Source organism: Malaclemys terrapin, chromosome 23, assembly GCF_027887155.1.
Source record: "Malaclemys terrapin pileata isolate rMalTer1 chromosome 23, rMalTer1.hap1, whole genome shotgun sequence".
Lineage (NCBI taxonomy): Eukaryota > Metazoa > Chordata > Testudines > Emydidae > Malaclemys > Malaclemys terrapin.
In genome coordinates, this window is record NC_071527.1 from 6,333,685 (window position 1) to 6,355,444 (window position 21,760).

A 21,760-nucleotide genomic window follows, 5' to 3' on the forward strand; every position below is an offset into this window, starting at 1 on the left:
AGTACGAGGCTAGCGTCGACTTCCGGAGCATTGCACTATGGGTAGCTATCCCACAGCTATCCCACAGTTCCCGCAGTCTCCGCCGCCCCTTGGAATTCTGGGTTGAGATCCCAATGCCCGGATGATGCAAAACAGTGTCGCGGGCGGTTCTGGGTACATGTCGTCAGGCCCCTCCCTCCCCCGTCACAGCAACGGCAGACAATAGATTCGCGCCTTTTTATCTGGGTTACCTGTGCAGACAACATGGAGCCCACTCAGCACAGCTGAGCTCACCGTCACCATATGTCCTCTTGGTGCCGGCAGACGTGGGACTGCATTGCTACACAGCAGCAGCTGCTAACTGCCTTTTGGCGGTAGACGGTGCAGTAGACTGGTAGCCTTCATCGGCGATCTGGGTGCTGGCAGCCGTAGGGCTTGCCTTTTGGCAGTAAATGGTGTATTATGACTGTTAGCCGGCCTATTACAAGTCGGGTCATCGCACGTTAGCAGAGTCTTCCCTGAGCAGCAGCTCGTGCAATAGGCCTGAAGACCATCGTCATACACCGCCCCGTATTTGCTGCCAAGCACCCAGAAAGATGCCGAGGGCTATCAGTCACGCTGCACCGTCGTCTTAAGATGTAAAAAAATAGATTTTCTCTGTATTCATTTGCTTCCCCCTCCCTCCGTCAAATCAACGGCCTGCTAAACCCAGGGTTTTCAGTTTAATCTTTGGGGGGGACCAGTCTGTGACAGTTGTTTGTGTCTCTCCCTGATGCACAGCCACCGTTCTTTATTTTAATTCCCTGTGCCTGTACGCCATGTCGTCACTCGGCCCCCCTCCCTCCTTCCCCTAGGCCGTCAGATACTACGTTTGCGCCACAGCTCGAGCCGAGAAGCGGTTCGCGCCTTTTCTTTGAATTCTGGGTTGAGATCCCAATGCCCGGATGATGCAAAACAGTGTCGCGGGCGGTTCTGGGTACATGTCGTCAGGCCCCTCCCCCCTCGTCACAGCAACGGCAGACAATAGATTCGCGCCTTTTTACCTGGGTTACCTGTGCAGACAACATACCACGGCAAGCATGGAGCCCGCTCAGCTCAGCTGAGCTCACCGTCACCATATGTCCTCTGGGTGCCGGCAGACGTGGGACTGCATTGCTACACAGCAGCAGCTGCTAACTGCCTTTTGGCGGTAGACGGTGTAGCATGAGTGATAGCTGTGGGGCTGGCAGCCGTAGTGCTGCATTGCACCAGCCCCTTCCAGGCGATGGTATATTATGACTGGTACCCGTCGTCGTCATACTGGTATGGCTGTCAATCATGGCCACCTGGGCAGACATGCTACTGTTTTGATGATGACGGTTACCAGTCATAATATACTATTTTCTGCCAATTGCCCAATATTGTCTGCTAAGCACCCAGAAGAGGCCGAGGGCGATGCTGGGTGCTGGCGGACGTGGGGCTGGCAGACGTGGGGCTGCATTGCTACACAGCAGCAGCCCCTTGCCTTTTGGCAGATGATGGTATATTATGATTGGTACCCATCATCATCGTACTGGTATGGCTGTCACTCATGCTGCAGCGTCGGCTGCCACCTTAAGATGTAAAAAATAGATTTGTTCTGTGTTCATTTGCTTCCCCTTCCTTCGTGAAATCAACGGCCTGCTAAGCCCAGGGTTTCCAGTTTAATCTTTGGGGGGACCATTCTGTGTGACAGTTGTTTGTGTTTCTCCCTGTTCCTGTACCTGTACGCCATGTCGTCACTCGGCCCTCCCTCCCTCCCTCCCTCCCTCCCGCCCTCCTTCTCCTGGTCCATCAGATACTACTTTCGCGCCTTTTTTCTGACCAGGCGCCATAGCTAGCACTGGGATCATGGAGCCCGCTCAGATCACCGTGGCAATTATGAGCACTATGAACACCACGCGCATTGTCCTGGAGTATATGCAGAGCCAGAACATGCCAAGGCGAAACCCGGACCAGGCGAGGAGGCGATTGCAGCACGGCGACGAGAGTGATGAGGAAATTGACATGGCCATAGACCTCTCACAAGGCACAGGCCCCAGCAATGTGGAAATCATGGTGTCACTGGGGCAGGTTGATACCGTGGAACGCCGATTCTGGGCCCGGGAAACAAGCACAGACTGGTGGGACCGCATCGTGCTGCAGGTATGGGACGATTCCCAGTGGCTGCGAAACTTTCGCATGCGTAAGGGCACTTTCATGGAACTTTGTGACTTGCTTTCCCCTGCCCTGAAACGCCAGGATACCAAGATGAGAGCAGCCCTCACAGTTGAGAAGCGAGTGGCGATAGCCCTGTGGAAGCTTGCAACGCCAGACAGCTACCGGTCAGTCGGGAATCAATTTGGAGTGGGCAAATCTACTGTGGGGGCTGCTGTGATCCAATTTGCCAGGGCAATGAAAGACCTGGTGATAGCAAGGGTAGTGACTCTGGGCAACGTGCAGTCAATAGTGGATGGTTTTGCTGAAATGGGATTCCCAAACTGTGGCGGGGCCATAGACGGAACCCATATCCCTATCTTGTCACCGGAGCACCAAGCCACCGACTACGTAAACCGCAAGGGGTACTTTTCAATGCTGCTGCAAGCCCTGGTGGATCACAAGGGACGTTTCACCAACATCAACGTGGGATGGCCGGGAAAGGTACATGATGCTCGCGTCTTCAGGAACTCTGCTCTGTTTCGAAAGCTGGAGGAAGGGACTTTCTTCCCGGACCAGAAAGTGACCATTGGGGATGTTGAAATGCCTATCGTGATCCTTGGGGACCCAGCCTACCCCTTAATGCCATGGCTCATGAAGCCATACACAGGCAGCCTGGACAGTAGTCAGGACCTGTTCAACTACAGGCTGAGCAAGTGCCGAATGGTGGTGGAATGTGCATTTGGACGTTTAAAAGCGCGCTGGCGCAGCTTACTGACTCGCTCAGACCTCAGCGAAAAGAATATCCCCATTGTTATTGCTGCTTGCTGTGCGCTCCACAATATCTGTGAGAGTAAGGGGGAGACCTTTATGGCGGGGTGGGAGGTTGAGGCAACTCGCCTGGCCGCTGATTACGCGCAGCCAGACACCAGGGCGGTTAGAGGAGCACAGCAGGGTGCAGTGCGCATCAGAGAAGCTTTGAAAACGAGTTTTGTGACTGGCCAGGCTACTGTGTGAAACTTCTGTTTGTTTCTCCTTGATGAACCCTCCAACCCCCCCCCCCCCCCCGACCCGGTTCACTCTACTTCCCTGTAAACCAACCACCCCTCCCCTCCCCTCCCGCTTGCAGAGGCAATAAAGTCATTGTTTTTTCACATTCATGCATTCTTTATTAGTTCCTTACAGAGGTAGGGGGATAATTGCCAAGGTAGCTGGGATGGGTGGGGGAGGAGGGATGGAAAAGGACACACTGCATTTTAAAACTTTAACTCTTATTGAAGCCCAGCCTTCCGATGCTTGGGCGATCATCTGGGGTGGAGTGACTGGGTGGACGGAGGCCCCCCCACCGTGTTCTTGGGCGTCTGGGTGAGGAGGCTATGGAACTTGGGGAGGAGGGCTGTTGGTTACACAGGGGCTGTAGCGGCGGTCTCTGCTCCTGCTGCCTTTCCTGCAACTCAACCATACGCTCGAGCATATCACTTTGATGCTCCAGCAGACGGAGCATTGCCTCTTGCCGTCTGTCTGCAAGCTGACGCCACCTATCGTCTTCAGCCCGCCACCTCTCCTCTCGTTCATGTTGGGCTTTTCTCATCTCCGACATTGACTGCCTCCATGCATTCTGCTGTGCTCTATCAGCCTGGGCGGACATCTGCAGCTCCGTGAACATCTCGTCCCTCGTCTTACGTTTTCTCTTTCTAATGTTCACGAGCCTCTGCGAAGGAGAAACATTTGCAGCTGGTGGAGGAGAAGGGAGAGGTGGTTAAAAAAAGACACATTTTAGGGAACAATGGGTACACTCTTTCATTACAAGGTCGCATATTTCGGCTTGCAGGCAGCCATCGTAGGCCACAGTGTTTTGGCTTTTTTAACCTTCTTAACATGCGGGAAAGGTTGCAAACAGCAGCGCATTTCCCATATCAAGGATGAATTGGGTTGTCCATTTAAAATGGGGTTTCAATGTAAAAGGAGGGGGCTGCGGTTTCCCGGTTAACATGCGGCACAAACACAAGTAAACCACCCCCCCCCACACACACACACACACGATTCTCTGGGATGATCACTTCACCCCTCCCCCCCACCGCGTGGTTAACAGCGGGGAACATTTCTAGTCAGAATAGCAGGAACGGGCGCCTCTGAATGTCCCCCTTAATAAAATCACCCCATTTCAACCAGGAGAGCTTTCTGGAGATGTCCCTGGAGGATTTCCGCTCCATCCCCATACACGTTAACAGACTTGCTTGCTTTTTTTTTGTAATGTTTACAAATATTTACAAAGTTACACTCACCAGAGGTCTCCTGTGTGCCCTGAAGGTCTTGGGTGAGTTCGGGGGTTACTGGTTCCAGGTCCAGTGTCACAAACATATCCTGGCTGTTGGGGAAACCGGTTTCTCCGCTTCCTTGCTGCTGTGAGCTACCTACAGTACCTCCATCGTCATCTTCCTCGTTCCCCGAACCGTCTTCCCTGTGTGTTTCTCCAGTGAGAGAGTCATAGCACACGGTTGGGGTAGTGGTGGCTGCACCCCCTAGGATCGCATGCAGCTCCGCGTAGTAGCGGCAAGTTTGCGGCTCTGCCCTGGACCTTCCGTTTGCTTCTCTGGCTTTGTGGTAGGCTTGCCGTAGCTCCTTAATTTTCACGCGGCACTGCTGTGTGTCCCTGTTATGGCCTCGGTCCTTCATGGCCTTGGAGATCTTTTCTAATACTTTTCCATTTCTTTTACTGCTACGGAGTTCAGCTATCACTGCTTCATCTCCCCATATGGCGAGCAGATCTCGTACCTCCCGTTCGGTCCATGCTGGAGCTCTTTTGCGATCCTGGGAGGACTCCATGACGGTTACCTGTGCTGATGAGCTCTGCGTGGTCACCTGTGCTCTCCACGCTGGGCAAACAGGAAATGAAATTCAAACCTTCGCGGGTCTTTTCCTGTCTACCTGGTCAGTGCATCTGAGTTGAGAGCGCTGTCCAGAGCGGTCACAATGAAGCACTGTGGGATAGCTCCCGGAGGCCAATAACATCGAATTCCGTCCACACTACCCCAATTCCGACCCGCAAAGGCCGGTTTTATCGCTAATCCCCTCGTCGGAGGTGGTGTAAAGAAACCGGTTTAAAGGGCCCTTTAAGTCGAAAGAAAGGGCCTCGTTGTGTGGACGTGTCCAGGCTTAATTCGGTTTAACGCTGCTAAAGTCGACCCAAACCCGTAGTGTAGACCAGGCCTAAGTGGGAAACTTTAGACACAGTTATGAGCATGCTGTTATATTGTAATAATGAGGTTATAACAGACATCTACATATATGCTTAATTCTAGTGTTTGCTGCCACAGACAACATAATACAGTATGTGCAATTTCTAAATTTCGTTTTGTGAAGCACCAACTCTTTTCTCTTCGTCCCTCTTTAAAAACAAACTACCAGCCAAACATACAAACAAACAAAAACCCCATTATTTAAGAACCAAGACATTTAAAAAAAACTCTGCTCACGTGACTGGCAGTGTGTGACTTGTGTTTGCGATTTTACTCATCTCCTCGTAAAGGTGGCACGATCTACTTGGGTCACTTCCTTTTTCTGCAGAAGGGAAATTTTACTTGTTTCTGGTGAGCTGCATGTTTTCCAGTTGGTATAAATGATGCAAGCTTAATGCACAACTCTTTCTGAAAGGATCATGAAAGGGTAGGGACAAAAGATCCTGACTTCACATTGGGATATAGCCATGTACATACATTCCCCAGATCTTAATAAAAGACTGCTTCAAGGTGCATGTGTCAAATTGGGAGGGTGGGTGAAGTGAAGATTAGCAATGCAATTGCTGGGTAGATGAGCAAAATTTGCATGTGTTCATTTTTTGATTCCATCACATTCCTGTACATGTTCCTTGTACTATACAGAGGCAACACAAGTACTTTTGCCAGTGAGTTAGCAGAAACCCAGTGCCTCCATCTTCGATTTGCTTAACAAGTCTCTGTAATGAAGAGATCTCTATAACCTTCTTGCTTTTTCTCAGTCTCCGAGATGGAGTCGATGGCAGCAAGAACACTTCTTCCTGACCCAGCCAATGAATTTGATAGGAACGTCCCACGTATCTGTGGTGTCTGTGGAGACAAAGCTACTGGCTTTCATTTCAATGCCATGACGTGTGAAGGCTGCAAAGGATTTTTTAGGTAAGTGATGTTTTTGAGAGTGAAAGCTAATTAGAAACCAGCCTTCCTTTTTAAAATCATGAACTCTTCCTAGTTAGGATGATTGAGCAAAGGGGAGGCAACTCCACTTTTTGGCTCCTAGTTAGAAATATCCGCATCTCTGCAAAATTGAACGTCATGTACGTTTGAGAGAACTTGTCTGATGTGTGCACTAATCTAAACCTTTGTGCTGATGCAGGAGGCTATGACTAATACAATTGCTGAAAAGTCCAGCTATGCCTCCATCCTAATGCAGTAGGTGTTCTATATAGTAAAATGGTACCGGCTAACATAAAACAGCCTGTATACATGTGGAGGGGACCTTGTATTATATGAGCATAGGGAGTTGTATGAGTGAGAGAACTGTAAAGTCAAATGCCTCTCACCCTACACCAAGACTTGGGAAAACGTACTGGCCACTTGCTAAACTTGCTAAACCTACACAATAGCTGCAGTTTTAAAAAGACACAGACACACGACTTTTCTCTATTGGAAATATCTATGCAATACTGTTTGTCCACACAATATAACAGTCACATGGATATTGAACTCCTGTATAAAAAGTTTAAAAAACTTGCTGCCCAGATTCTCTTTGAACAGCTCCGGCAGCGTCGAGGAGCTTTACAGTAGGCATAACCTATATTTAGACCCATTTTGAGGCCTGTTACATTGCCAAAATGCTGTAAATGAGAATCGGGCCCACTAAGTTTCCCTTGCATTGGTACATTTCCTTTCACTCATGTTGTTCCTCTCCTATTCATTTGGCTCCTTCCCCCACCTCCCGCCACCTTTCAATGCTTATTACTACCTCTATACGTAGGCACACACATATAATAAGCCCCTTCTATAACTGGAGAACACCGGTTAGAAGGTTCCACCAGGGAGCAAACTCTCCTCCTTGGCATTCACTTAGGGCATAGGTCTTAAAAGGGATTTAAATGATGCATAAGCTTTGTACTGCCCCTTCGTTAAGGGCAAATTTTCCTCTGGGAGCTGCAGGGGCAGCTCTGAATGAACTTGGAGGGTTCCAGACAATAGGAACTTCTGTATGCCAATTATCCCCCCTCACCTAGCAATTATATGTAATGAAGCAGTTGTATCTCTTACAGAATATTTCTGTACTGACAACACTAGAAGATTTGCATGGGAACTTCTTCTGTTTAGTACAAACTATATAATGACTAAGAGCTGGTGTAATTAAATAAGATAATAGCTACTATGTGACTAATTAGGGCAAAACTCACTTAAGCATTTAGCATTGTAATTAGAAGATAGTAGCAGGTGGCAGTAGTAGAATTAGCTGCATTGTAGAATTAAAGTAAACGAAGTTGGGATGGTCAACTTCATAACTACAATTTGAACTGAGGTTTTAAAAACCTTAATTTCTGTTGCTATAGGAGCCAAGTAGTCACAGGAATTACTGAACGAGATGTTTTGCATACCACAGCCTTGCTGATTGTTTTCCAGTTGGGTTACACAGCAGCTTGGCTAACTAGAACAACAACATTTCCTCAATTACTGTGGCTAAATGAGTAACTCTCCTTTCAGGTGCTCACTTCCACGCACATGTTTAGCGTCATCAGCTAGTCAGGCACATGCAGTCTGGATGATGCATACCAAGAATTTTGTAATGGTGACACAGAGAAGGGAATAAATGGCCAGTTTTCCTTCTCCCTTTGTTTCTTATCCATGAGTGTTTCCCTTTTTGTTTAGAGGGTATGCACACCTTCTGAGACTCTGGTATTGTGGCTTGTACAGATTAAACTATTTTGGTCAGGAAGGTGACATTTGGCTTTTGTGGTGTGTGTGTGTGTGTGTGTGTGTGTGTTTTTTCTTTCAAACGTTGATATAATTAAAGCTGCACAACCCCCTAGTGTGGTCTCAGTTATACTGGTATTAAGATAGGCTATATAAACACCTTTCTATACTGGTTTTACTGCATCCACTCTAGAGGATTGATCTGTTAGCTATATCTGTTTTCTAAACGAATACAGTTAAATCAGAACAAACATTGTGCCTACACCTGCTTGGTTATTCTTAAGCAGTCTCCATGGGCCCTTATAAAAACTTTAACATTTGTATCTTCAACTTAAGGACTTGCTTTCTTGACTTGCTTCTTCTCTTCCTTTTTAAAGCTCCCTTTTCCCCAAACATAATGTTAACCACGGTAGTTTTTTGTACCTTTCCTCTTCACCCCCAGGATGTTCTGCTTTGATCCTGGTTTACAGAGGTTTCGATTTTTTTTGTTTGTTTGTTCTTTTTTTCCCAAATGTATTGAATTTTTTTAACTGCATATTTATGATTCAAGTTTCCCAGGGCCATTCCACCCAAAGTAAAAGCTCATCACTATAAAACGCTTCAACAGGTGACAATCTCTTGCGTCCTGCCCTTTTATATAGCCCTAAACCCCACCACTTTCCGGTTTTCCATGTTGGCATGTTAACCTCCAGTGCAACAATTTTGCCAAATGCTGCAGACAAGAGTAGCTCACTTTATTGATCGTGTGTGTGTGTGTGTGTGTTGACTTATCCTGAAACACTACCTTGTTCCTCTGCATTTTAGACCTGTTGATTTTAACACTTAAGGTCCTGTTCTGAGGTGTCTTACATCACCAGGACTGGCTACGCTGGGTGTGAAGGAAGTAGTTATAGTGAAATCTGTTTTTTTTTGGGGGGGGGGGGGGGGGAGGGTAAAAAACAACTAGTTGAAGACAACAGGGCAGAGCCAGTCCCACTCTGACCTGCCTCCCCTGGCCCACATGAGAAGCTTGTTCACCCTCCACCCCTGCTGGGTCCTGCACCTGCCTCTTATGGAGAAATAGCAGTCAAGCAGCTGCTAAAGGATGCAGCAATGGCCAGGGGCAAGGTACTCCATGCAGGGAATCCAAACCGGCTACTTGGCAGCCGAGTGCTCATTGGAGAGGAGTGCAAGAGTTGCCACATACTGGATGAAGGAGCCCAGGGATTTTGTGTAACAGAATAGCTTGTACTGCTGCCCTTCATGGTAGCACGTGAGTGCCTTCCACATAAAACAAACGGCGGTAGTGGAATTTCCAGTGGACTTCATGGCGTTTCTGGTTCCTTTTCCATTGTGAGGTTAGAGAGACTTGCATGGGGGTAGAGTCTTCATTTTGCAAGGAGGGCAGTGGCAGTGACAGCCACTGTGAATGTCATTCTGGCTATGGTAGCAAAACTTTACCGAAGAGGCTTTGCAATTTTTCCTGAAGGTCTCTGCATTAATCCAGTCTTCTTTAGAAGTTCATTCTGCAGCCAGATCTCCTCACTCGCTTGTTTTGTCCCTGGCACTTGTGCATTTCCTTTGTGAGCAGTTTTCAGGGTCAAGCCTTGAGGTGCATTTAGAAGACTGCACTGCACCCGCAAGAGAGCATAGTGAAGGGCATGTGTTCTTCTAAACTGTTTTCCTGACTTGAAAGCTGGCTTTGTTGGCACATGTGTAATCCTAAAACCAAGGCAAACGTGAGATGCATCTGTACCATAGTTCTGAAGTTACGAATGTTTGAAACCAGCAGGGCCTAGGAGTCCCTTTAATTCCTACATATTATGAGGCGATGTATTGGTCCATACAGAGGTACTGAAATGTGTACTAACAGACACTAAATAACCTTTGGCCAATTGACGTCTCAAGTAACACTACAATTTACTAGTGACATCAGTTGGCCTTTGAAGCAGTGGCAGCTCAGTATTTCTTAAACTGAACTAAATTTGTCATACTCAGAATAAATCTGGAGTGACTTCTCTGAAGTCAGTGGAGATATTCTGGATTGATACCAGCGTAACCAAGTGCAGAAATTTATCTCTAATCTCTTCACCCAACCCTTTCCTCTTTTTCCCTGTTGCTTACTGTTGACAATATCACCAGTCATCCAAGTTGTGTCTCCATGGCTTGTCCTTTAAGTTCTGTAGTTTCGTTTCTCTCCCCTGCCCCCCAAAAATCCATTCTTTCCTTCATCCTTATGGCCCTATCTTGGTCTGTACCTACCTTATCACTTATCCGAATGATTTTTTAATCTCCTTTGCTGCATCTGTCCTCTTCCCACTCCCATCTGTCCAAAAGGTAGTTGCCAAGATCACTTTCCGTCCACCCTGTCTTTGACTCCCATGTGCCAAATCTTGTAACTGGCTTCCTCTCCCCTTCCACATCAAATTCATGCTCCGTGTCCTCCCCTCAAGGTTCTTTCCAATGCTATTCCTGCTTCCGCCCATGTTTTACACCCCATCCTTTGCCCCATACAGTACCCAAGCATCTCTGCTGATGGCTTACTTCCCCTCCCTCACACGCTCCTGACTCTAGAGATGGTGGGAAGCTTTTACAATTTAAAAAAAAAAATTCCCATAACTTTGAAAGTTTTTTTCAATTTCTGGAAAATGTTGGCTAGCTCAAGTTTAACTTTGCTGGGTGCTCTTCAGTAATGCTTATCAAGTGTTTTTCCTCCCCTTCTAAAACTTCTAAAGGTCCATTTGTTCTTAAAGGATTCCATCTACAGAGACTATCCTTCCTCCCTCCACCCCGCATGCACACACCCCCTACCCCTGGTTCCCACCTGTGCATTGTAACTTCTGTGTAGCAGGGAGTCTGTTAACTCTGGCATATTTGCATTGTTGCCACCCTCACCATTGACAAATCATGAGTTAGACACCCCCCCCCCCCACAAATCATGAGGTTTTTTTAATGAAAAGTGGGTTCTCTTTATTTCTTCTCCAGTTTCTGAGCCTTGAAGGTGCTCTCAGGTCACACATCTGCTGACAGTGGCAGCCCATCCTCATGGAGGCCCTGCAAGGAAGGGCTACCGCTGTCAGCCTTGGGGCTGGCTGACCGTGATCTTTAAGTAAAATTATTAAGTCTGACTCATGATCTCAGGATAGAACTCTCCAATGTCAGGATTTTTTTTTTTTTTTTTCCCCATCTGTGTTTTGGGGGGGGGGACACTTGACTTTGGAGAGTTCTATCCCACGATTGAGGGTCAGGCTTAATAATTTTACTTAGAAATCCCGTCTCTCACGATTAATTCACAAGTTGGCATGTCTGCCATTGTAAAGAGTCTTGTATAACTGTGCCACTGTGTGAATGATTACTAAGAAAAAAAAATAATACTCTGCTTTCATGCGCCCTAAAAAAATGACAGAACAGTAAAGTAGGTTCATAGGTTTCAAGGCCAGAAGGGACCATTATGGCCTTCTGCGGAATACACACCAGAGAAATTTCACCCAGGCAAGGTATGTCTGTGCATGGGGAAACGCCTGCATAAACTGTTCATTTTTTTTTTTTAAATGAATGTAATGAGACTGCCGCAGACAAAACCAGGATATAGAAAAAAGAAACAAGGCACAAACTGCCCCTCCGGACTTTTTCCTCTTTCTATCTCAGTTCAGAGGTCTGGCTGAACAAGCCAGTCCTAATTCTTCCTGGCAGGAATGCAGTTTGGGTCCCTGATAAATGCATTTCTGGGCAGGGTGCAGTTGTCTCTGTTGCATTTCTAACCCAATCCCTGGAACCTGAAGCAAAAGTGCAGGGTGGAGTTTGCAGCAATTATTCCATTTCTGCAAACAGACATATGGGTACAGACCAAAGGGTTGCCAAAGAACTACAGCTCTGCCAACACGAGCCTTTCAGTGGGTGCCACCAAGGGCAAATCCCTGGGAACTCTTTAACCTTGCCATGTGTCCGCTGCTCATGTATTTGCCTGGGGACAAACATGCTTGTTCTCTTAGCTGTGCAGTCACCTCTAAAGTCAGAGTTACTGTTCTTTGCTAGAATAGAGCCCCACTCTGTCTTCTGGGTGCTGTTCTATGTCCCAGGGACCTCATGGGGACCAATTAACCCCACCTGGTTTGTCTTCGTGGGAGAAGAGCGTATTTTGTCTCCTGGGATGGTTGCGTCCCCTTTTTTTCCCCCCCAGTGTCCATATGGCAGTTTCTTTTTAAGCAAAATATTCTTAGCTAGGAAATGAAAAGAAACATAAACAGTAGAGCTGTCAAGCGATTAAAAAAAATTAATCGCACGATTAAGCCCACCTTTAAACAATAATAGAATGCCATTTATTTAAATATTTTTGGATGTTTTCTACATTTTCAAATATATTGATTTCCATTACAACACAGAATACAAAGTGTACAGTGCTCATATTTGAAAATGTAGAAAAAACGTGAAAATATTTAATACATTTCAATTGGTATTCTATTGTTTAACGTGCTATTAATCGCAATTTTTTTTAAATCTCAGTTCATTTTTTTGAGTTAATCGCCTGAGTTAACTGCAATTAATCGACAGACCCTAATAAACAGAGACATCAGTTTTCCTCCTGTCTAGAAATAGGCTGCTAAAGGCTGGGCTAAGAGACTCAATTACGAAGGTGACAGATTGGTGCAGTAGCTATGGAGCTAACCCAAGCACTTTCCCTTTCTCATGGTTCATTCTCTTCGCTCCTGTGCCAGGCTGTCAGTGGGGTTTCCTGTCTGTTCCTAGAGCCTGTCTTTCCCTCCTGTTAATTTCCGTGCTCTCTTGTCATAGAGGTGTGACTTCCTTTTGAGCTTGGTGGTAAGAGGTGTTGAAGGTTTATTTAGCAATAGTGAAACACGCAAGGATAATTATAATTGCCAGTTACAACACTTTTTTAGTTACAATTTCTGATCCCCACACCACGGAGCAGTTCTTTCTGCTTTGCAGTCTCCTATGCAGTGAGCTGCAGAACCTACCAGCTGGTTTCCAAGTGAAGGTGCTTGGTTTAAACCTGTAAAGATTGGGCCCTTGCAAGTGGTCTGTCAAATGGTATGATGATATTGCTACAGTTGTGGTCATCTGAGGCACAGTTGTGGTCATCTGAGGAATCTGACACCATGCATGGTTTAAAGAGGGGTCTGGCAGCAGGATCTTCCCTGCCTGGGGTAGGGTGACCAGATAGCAACTGTGGAAAAAACAGGACAGGGAGTGGGGGATAATAGGTGCCTATATAAGAAAAAGTCCCAAAAAACGGGACATCTGGTCTCCCTAGCCTGGGGTCCTTGACCTTGGAAATCTTTGGTTTGCGAGAGCCAGGATTTGGTGACCTTCATTGCACACCAGAAGTCTTCTGTCCTCCAAGCTTCCCTGAGTGACTGAAGCTAATGACAGGGGTGTTTGTACACAGGCCTCCCTTTGAGGATGATTCTGTTTTTTCCGTGTGTGTGTGTATATGTATGTATATATATATATATGTATGTATGTGTGTGTGTGTATATATATATATATATATATATAATGGGGGTGTGAGTGTTCTATATACCATGCACTTGTTCTGGTTACTTTCAAATGTTGGGTATCCAAACTTGAGACACCTTGGGCCTAACTCCTTTTTAAGAGGGATTCCAATTACCTGTAGTTCCCATGGACATTCACCAGTGTTGTGGGTGTTTTTGGCTCTGAAAATCAGGCCCACTGCGGCTCAGACTGGGCACCCAAAAATAGAAGACAACCAGAATGAGTGAACTGACTTTGGAAATTTTAGGTCTAAATTTGGGAATTTTGTAGCACCTGGAAAATTTGGGGCTAGCTGGGATTATGGGTTGTCATGGGTGATTTCAATGTACAGAATATTAGTTTAAAATTGCAGTTGTTCCTTTGGAGCCCCATTCATTGTGCAGTATAAATACCTAGATAAGCATCACAGAGCTGATGTCTACAGCTAACACAAGAGAAGTGGGAAACTTTTTACCATAGGTTGAGGACTGAAATGACTCCCTAGCATTATGCGTAGATAGTCCCCAATTCTGGGGGCTAGATCATGACTAACAAAATACGCCAGTTGGCACACTGTGATTTTTGGTTATGACAAAGTAACTTTCAGGAATTTGAGCATTTCACAGGTTTCACAAATGTGCTAGACGGGGGGGTGGGGTAGTTTGTCCTTAAAGGTCACTGTACTAATTAAGATTGAGAGAGAGTGAAACTGAAAGTTTGTTTGAAAGTCAGAGGTGGTTTTTTTTTTTTTTTTTTTTTTCCCCCCTCCTTTCAGTAAACGACTAAGCCACAACCAGGGCTGGCTCCGGGGTTTTTGCCGCCCCAAGCGGCAAATAAAAAAAAAAAGGCCGTGATCAGCGGCTGCTCCACCGCGCCGCTTTCTTATTCGGCGGCAAGTCCTTCCCTCCAAGAGGGACCCGCCGCCGACATGCCACCCCTTCCCCTTGGCCGCCCCAAGCACCTGCTTGCTGAGCTGGTGCCTGGAGCCGGCCCTGGCCACAACAAAATATAAATAAGTAGCATCTCTGAGAGGGTGAATTCCTAATATCCCCTCTCAACACCTTCTTCCATAGTAAAGTAACTTTAAGCATACACTATAAACTTCTTATTTGTATTATCATCGCACCTCAGAGCTTCAGCCTTGGCTCAGGATGCTATTGTGCTGTGTGTTTGTCCAAACACTGAACAAAAAGAGAACTGACTTAATCTTCTAATGTCCTCATTTGGGAGACCTGTACTCAGGCAACTTTAATATTTACTTCGGAGGGAATTCTGCGCCCCCAAAAAATTCCGCATACAATATTTTAAAATTCTTCAAATTTTGTGTGTCAATAAATAAATGTGGCGGCTCTACCATGGCAGTGGGGAGCAAGGCCATTGGCTGCATGGAGGTGGGAGATCACCTATAGTGCCCTCTCCCAACTCCTGGGACATGGGCTCAGCAATCAGGCTGCACCCAACCAAGACACAGCGCCACGACTGGGCCTGCCCCAGAAACGCTCATCAGCATTAGTCAGGCAGCAAAGATTGGTTTATAGCATATCCAATAACATTGTTTTCCCTTTTTAGTTAAATGAACTGTAAATATGTTGAATGTAATGTCTTTATAATTAGCTTTTAGAGGGTCCTATCTTTCAGCCTTTCCTTTTCAGTAGCCTCATTGACACAAGTGGATAAGGGCTGCAAGATCAAGCTGCAAACACAATTTAAAAAGCTTTGTGCCAAGAAAATGTTTGTTTGGAGAAGTTCTCTCCTTAAAGCCTCTTATCTGCTTCTGTGTCCTGATATATCCAGCTGAACCATTGCATGAATTCACATAGAGAAGTGGCAATGAAAAGTGAAGGGGGAAGGAGAGGCGATTCATTCAGAACTTAAGAAGAAAGCAAAATTTGGGCTATGAATTTGTATTGCAGTACTGCCTTGGGGTTCCAACTAAGTGTGGGACCCCAGTGTGCTAGGCATTGTACATAAATACAGTAAGAGGCCATCTTGAAGGGCTTACAATCTAAATAGACAAGACAAAGGGTGGGAAGGGAAACAGGCACAGAGTAGAAAAGTGAGGTGATCCAGATTATCCACCAGGGTCAGTGGCAGAGCCAGGAATAGCATCCAGGTCTCCTCACTCCCAGTCCCCTAACTAGGGTTACCATATTTTGTGCCTCCAAAAGGAGGACACTCCACGGGGCCCTGGCCCTGCCCCGCCCCAACTCCGCCCCTTCCCCAAAGTCTCCGCCCCCTCCCCTGCTTCCCGCGAACATTTGATTCGCGGGAAGCCTGAAGCAGGTAAGGGAGGTGTGGGGGGAGAAGGCGCGGCCCAGTCTGGCCCCCCCGGCGTCTCCAGCCTGGGTCGGCTCGGGCCCTGGGGTGCCGGCCCGCCCAGCATTGCCGGTCCCCGGCCTGGCCCCGCACCGCCGGCCCAGCCCCCGGCCCGGCCTGGCCCCGCACCGCCGGCCCGGCCCCCGAGCTCCCAGCCTGGCCCCGCACCGCCGGCCCGGCCCGATTTTCCCGGACATGTCTGGCTTTTTGGGATTTCCCCCCGGATGGGGATTTGGAGCCCAAAAAGCCAGACATGTCCGGGAAAATCCGGACGTATGGTAACCCTACCCCTAACCATCATACATGCTGCCCCTCAGTACCTTTTAACTTGTAGGCCCAATGGGTAAGCTGAGATCTTTCTCTAACTGGATGGGGTTGGGTAGATCTAAACTGTAATAAAACGCCTGCAACTGGCCCGTATCAGCTGACTCAGACTTGGCAGCAGGGCTATAAAATTGCAGTGTAGACATCCGGGCCCGGGCTGCCATCCCTCCCAGTATCTTCGCTATTTAGATCTCTGCTTGGAGATGTTCTTGCTCCAATCTCTGCTGCTGCGTCACACTTCCCCTCCTTTCTAAAGGATGCATTTTTGTATTTGTGTCTATCTCAAACTATGTAACTTCCCCAGACAATTCTATCTGTGCTCACAGATGTACTGTAAATTACATGGCATTCTGCATCCAAAACAAAGATGACAGGTCCCTGTTTTACATGCAATACAGAAACCGAGCTTAATATAGAAGCACCACTCTGCTTCTACTGACTAGTCATTAAAGAGCATGCTTAAAGAGCAGTTCGGCGGTGGTACGCTAAAGTTGCGGGACCGGCGGACCTCCCGCAAGCATGCCACTGAATCTGTGGGACTGGGGACCTCCCACAGGCAAGCCACCAAAGGCGGTGCTTGGGGCAGCAAAAAAGCTAGAGCTGTGTGTGTGTGTGTATATATATAAAAAAAAAATCTATAGTGCTAGTCCCTTGGAGCCCTAGGCATGGACTAGGGCCACACTGTGCTTGGCACTGTACAAAGACAGAACAGAAAGTTAGACCCTACCCCAAAGAAATCATATAATACTGACTGGTCAAGGAAGACAAGTTATATTTTTGATGGGACCTCTGAATGTCCTGAGTTAAGCGCATTAAAAATCTTCATGAGACACAAACACACACATGCAATAGTGCATGCACATGCATGCAGAAAAAAGAGTGAAATATTTCTCCCATATCCTGTAGTGGGATTTCTCTCTCACATTCCAACCAATCAACCAAGCCTCCAACCAGGAGGCTTTAAAGCCTGGTAAATGTTTAATAATGTACACTGCTTCTGAAAGGCCCTTGCTGGGTACAAGCTGACCTATACTCTAATTTGGTTTGGTTTCCTTTCCTTCTGCTGCTTGTGGTTCAATTCTGTATTTCTCTGTAAATCCTCCCACACTCTCTTCTTTCCAGTTTCACAATATCCAAAACCGGGAAATTTAAACTGTGGCTAATATTTTCCTGTTTATAGTACATGTTGTATTTGTTGACAAAAAACCCTATGGGTTTGTGGGGGGGTTGGGCAGAAATTTTTAAACCTTTTAAAAACCATAGAGACATGCAAGTTGAATTTTAAAATGCACAGCTTGCAGAAACTGAACAGTAGCTACTTAGAGGACTTTTCTGGCACACGCTTACAATCCTCACCCCTCAGCCCAATCAATGGAGAGCTGGGTTTGAGTGCAGATGTCCCACACAATGTTTTGAAACAGTCTCCAATGTTTCCTTAGCAGTAAACAAGTCCAGGAATCATAATATTTATTTGTGTTTTATTTTCAGGAGGAGCATGAAAAGAAAAGCAATGTTCACGTGTCCATTCAACAGCGACTGCAAAATCACCAAAGATAACCGGCGGCATTGCCAAGCCTGCCGCCTGAAGCGTTGTGTGGACATAGGCATGATGAAAGAATGTGAGTAAACAAGTGCACAGTGATTGTGTTCTTAATGTTCTTTAGTATTGCAGTAGTTTAAGGCTGGGGATTTAAGGTACTTGACTAAGTTAGATGACCAGTTCCCATTGACTTGAATCTCTCAGGTCACTTTGAAAATTGTAGGCTAAAACGTTTGGGCTAAACCTTCAGAAGTGACTAGCGATTCTCTGGGTGCTTTTGTTTTTTTGGGCATCCAACTGGAGTCACCTTTTAAAGGGGCCTTGTTTTGAGAGAGTCCTGAGCTCCTATCAGGAATCAGGGTTTGCAGCAGAGCCAGTCTTTGGGCAACCTAACAAGCACAGGGCCTATAGTAGGTTGCCCGATTGGCTATACCACCTGGTTGATTGGAAGAGTTTTAAGCCCAGCAGCAGTTCAACAGCTGCTCAAACCATTCGCCCATGGCTGTGATAGTTCCTGGGCCGCCTTGTTCCCATCCTTGCTCCTACATTGCTCCCAGCCTTCCTCACTCCAGGTAACCCAATTCTGACCCTTAGCTCCAATTCCTGGCTTCTGACCCTGGGCTCTGGCATCTGGCCTCTGACTCTTGTTCTGACCCTTGGCTCTGATTTCTAACTACCAACTCCTGCTCCAGCCACTGAGCATGAACACCCCCCGACAGCTCCTGCCCTCTGAAACTTCGGGCCCCTTTAAGATATATCTCCAGATGAGCACCCAAAAATGGAGGTGCCCAGAATCACTAGACTCTGCCATGGAATAGACAAATAAGTCAGAAGTCTGTAGTAATACATGGATCGTTTCATGTATCACTCGCCCATCTTAATTTTTAATTTGGGGTCTAACTAGACTGCAGTAATTTATTGGTAAGAAAGTCCACAGTCCTGAATTGAGTTTTTCAGCATTCACAATGATTTAAAGGAGAATTTTTGCAGTAGGCCAAATTTTGAGACAACGCACATTGCTCCCAAATAAAAGTCAAAGTAGGGAATCCTACACCTTGCACGGATGGAAACCCTTAATGCGCGCACACTGCACTGGATCAACTTTACTCCAGTAATCACGTCATTGAAATATGCTGGGTGCAATTTCCCTAATCTAGATGAGCTCCAAGTGTCTTGTAGTCCTCGAACGTCTGTAGATATTTGCTTTCCAAATCCGCGCTTTTAGCTTCCCAGCCAAGCGCATCTCTTGCCTGCCCTTCTTTGAAACCTTGTTTGTATTGTCTCCCGACAGCAGGAACAGGTGGACTGCTCTATTTGAAAATTGAATTCCCATAGAAATTAGAGATGTCAAACAGCAATTTGGGTGATCTACTTCATCTCCCTCTTGTCCTACCAGAGTTTTTACTTCTCTTTTTAGAAGTAGCTGCTCTGTTAGTTTGTTTACAAAGCAGTTTGCTCACTATTAAATGCCAGGGAAATGATGCAAATGCCTTAAACATATTCCTTGCTAGAGAGCATTGTGATATGAGAGATATGTCCACCCACTAGAGATCGTAATCTGTTCATGGCTGTTCTACCCTATGTTTCCTGAGTTGAAAAGGGGGAAAGATTTCATAGCACTCAAGTTTTCCTTGCACATCTCAGCATTTTACAAGGACTTGGTTTGGTTAAAACAGGATGCTATAGGTATGTATTGTTTCTGGACGGAGCTGATTAATGATTGAGAGGAGTATAATAATTGAGGGCTTGGCTAAACTTGCAAGTTAGAGCACATTAAGTCAGCCCAAGGTGCCCTAACTCCTGAGGTGTCCACACTGGCAAGGCACGTAGAGTGGCCGGACTCCGTGGCTGGAGCGCCCCGGTAATCCACTTCCACGAGAAGCATAACACTTGCTGCGCCCTGGCTGGAGTGCCATGGTGCCAGTGTGGACGCCCTGGTCTATTAATGCACTCTGATCGGCCTGTTCTAGCCACTCTGGTCATCACTTTTGACCTCCAGTGCCCTGCCCTCAGGTGACCAACCGTCAGACCCGCCCTTTAAAATCTCTGGGAATTTTGAAAATCCCCTTCCTGTTTGCTCAGCAAGGCGTGGGGTGCTCTCAGCGCATCTTTCCAGGTGACCATGCCTCTACGCGCCAGGCAATCCCCAGTATGGAGCAATGGCGAGGTGCTGGATCTCATCAGTGTTTGGGGTGAGGAGCTGTCTAGTCCCAGCTGCGCTCCAGCCATTGGAATTACGATACCTACGGGCAGATATCAAAGGACATGATGGAAAGGGGCTGTGACCGGGACAAACAGCAGTGCAGAGTTAAAGTGAAGGAGCTGTGGAATGCCTACCACAAAGCGCAGGAGGAGGTGCTGCCCCCATGACCTGTCGTTTCTACAAAGAGCAGGACGTGATAGTTGGGGGCGACCCCACCTTCACTCCGAAGACCAGTATGGACACTTCAGAGCACAGAGTTCAACAAGACAGGAGGAGGAAAACAGAAGTGAGGGTGCTGAGGAGGAGGGGGACAGCCCGACATTCCTAGATGCATGCAGCCAGGAGCTGTTTTCAAGCCAGGAGGAAGGTAGCCAGTCATAACGGACAATGCTTGTGGAAGAACAAACATCAGAGGAGGTGCCTGGTAAGTGACTTTTATTTTGGGAAGGTAGTTGTTTGGTGTGGGCTCTTGGGGCAAGGAGGGTTGCAGGGTTAGGGCTGCATGCATGCCTAGATGCGGACTAGGGCGTTGATGTGTTCTCTCACATTGTGGTAATCAGCCTCAGTGTTCTCTTCAAAGGTCTCATGCAGAAGCTGGGCAATCCACTTGCGCAGGTACCTTGGCAGAGCTACTGTGCTCCTTGTCCCAGTAAGGCTAACATGGCTGCGCCCCTGTGCCATGACGGGTGGGGGGACCGTTGCTGCACACAGGCAAGCTGCATAAGGGCCAGGGCGGAAGCTGCATTGTAGTAGAAAACCCTCCCTTGCTTCCCAGGTCACTTGTGGAAAATGTGGGGACAGTGTTCAATATAGGGGCCCCCTGCAGCTGTTGGCTCTCCCCACGGCACAGAACCCCAGAGGACAGTACGGCCCTGAAACAATCAGTCCCCCTTACCCCTGTGCTTACTCACCATTTGGGGGCTCCTGTGGCTTATGTGCACTCGCTTTGGGACAGGCAATTTCTGCTATTGTGTACACTGTACTTGTCTTTTAAGTACGGCTGAATCATTGCTCTGTCTGGTGTGAACAATGCTGCCTCTGTTAAGTGTTGCATTTTGGCTTTACAGATGCAACCTTGAGATCCCAGCCATCCTTGTTATCAACAGCTGAAAGACTCCAAAGAATCAGGAAGCATGAAGACGTGCAGCAGTCCCTTAGTGAAAATCAAAAAGTTCAGGAGTGGCGGGAGACTGAAAGGAGGCTCTGCCAGCAGAATGTGGATCGCCGGCACCAAAGCATGGCGCAGCTGCTAATCATCATGGAGCGCCAAGCAGACTCGATACAGGCACTCGTAGCAATGCAGACGGAGCACATCCGCCCCTCCCTGCAGCCCTTGTCCCAAAACTCTTTTCCCTTGTACCCCCATTCGGGTTCTTATGATCACCAGCTGCCTCCAACACCTGTAGCTTCACCACCCAGCCCTGCAAACTATGACCCTTAGCCACCGCACTCAACCCCCATCACCGTGCATTTTAGCCAGCCTGAAGTGCAACACTCACTGCATGGCACTCCAGACAGGAACGCTGAGTATGATAACAGGATGTACGCAAATCTGTGATTGTCCCACTTCCCACCCAGCCCCCTTCCCTCCTCCCACACAGCACAGAAGTGTCATGCCCTTTCTGTTTCCGAAGCAGTTGTTTCTTTTCAATAAATGATTTTTTTGGCTTTGAAAACATTCTTTATTGCATTAAGTAACATACCGTAGCCCAGGAAAGCAACCGGTACTGCAAGTCAGTGTATCATACGTAGCAAACACAGATGCCTACTAGCATTGGAACCACTGCACTTCGCTCCCATGCAGGGCACCAAACATGACTGGTGGCTTTCAGCATCAAA

The 21,760-nt window shown here is 47.2% G+C and overlaps 1 protein-coding gene across 4 annotated transcripts in view; it reads left to right on the forward strand.

Annotated features, from left to right (window-relative positions):
• The window catches only part of VDR (vitamin D receptor), a 119,703-nt gene that overhangs the window by 54,303 nt on the left and 43,640 nt on the right, over positions 1-21,760 (forward strand). For all 4 annotated transcript variants that reach the window (XM_054012832.1, XM_054012836.1, XM_054012834.1 and 1 more), the window contains 2 exons: positions 6,131-6,287; positions 17,667-17,797. In XM_054012832.1, the coding sequence (XP_053868807.1) occupies positions 6,131-6,287; positions 17,667-17,797 (288 nt within the window). The remainder of the gene's footprint in view (positions 1-6,130; positions 6,288-17,666; positions 17,798-21,760) is intronic.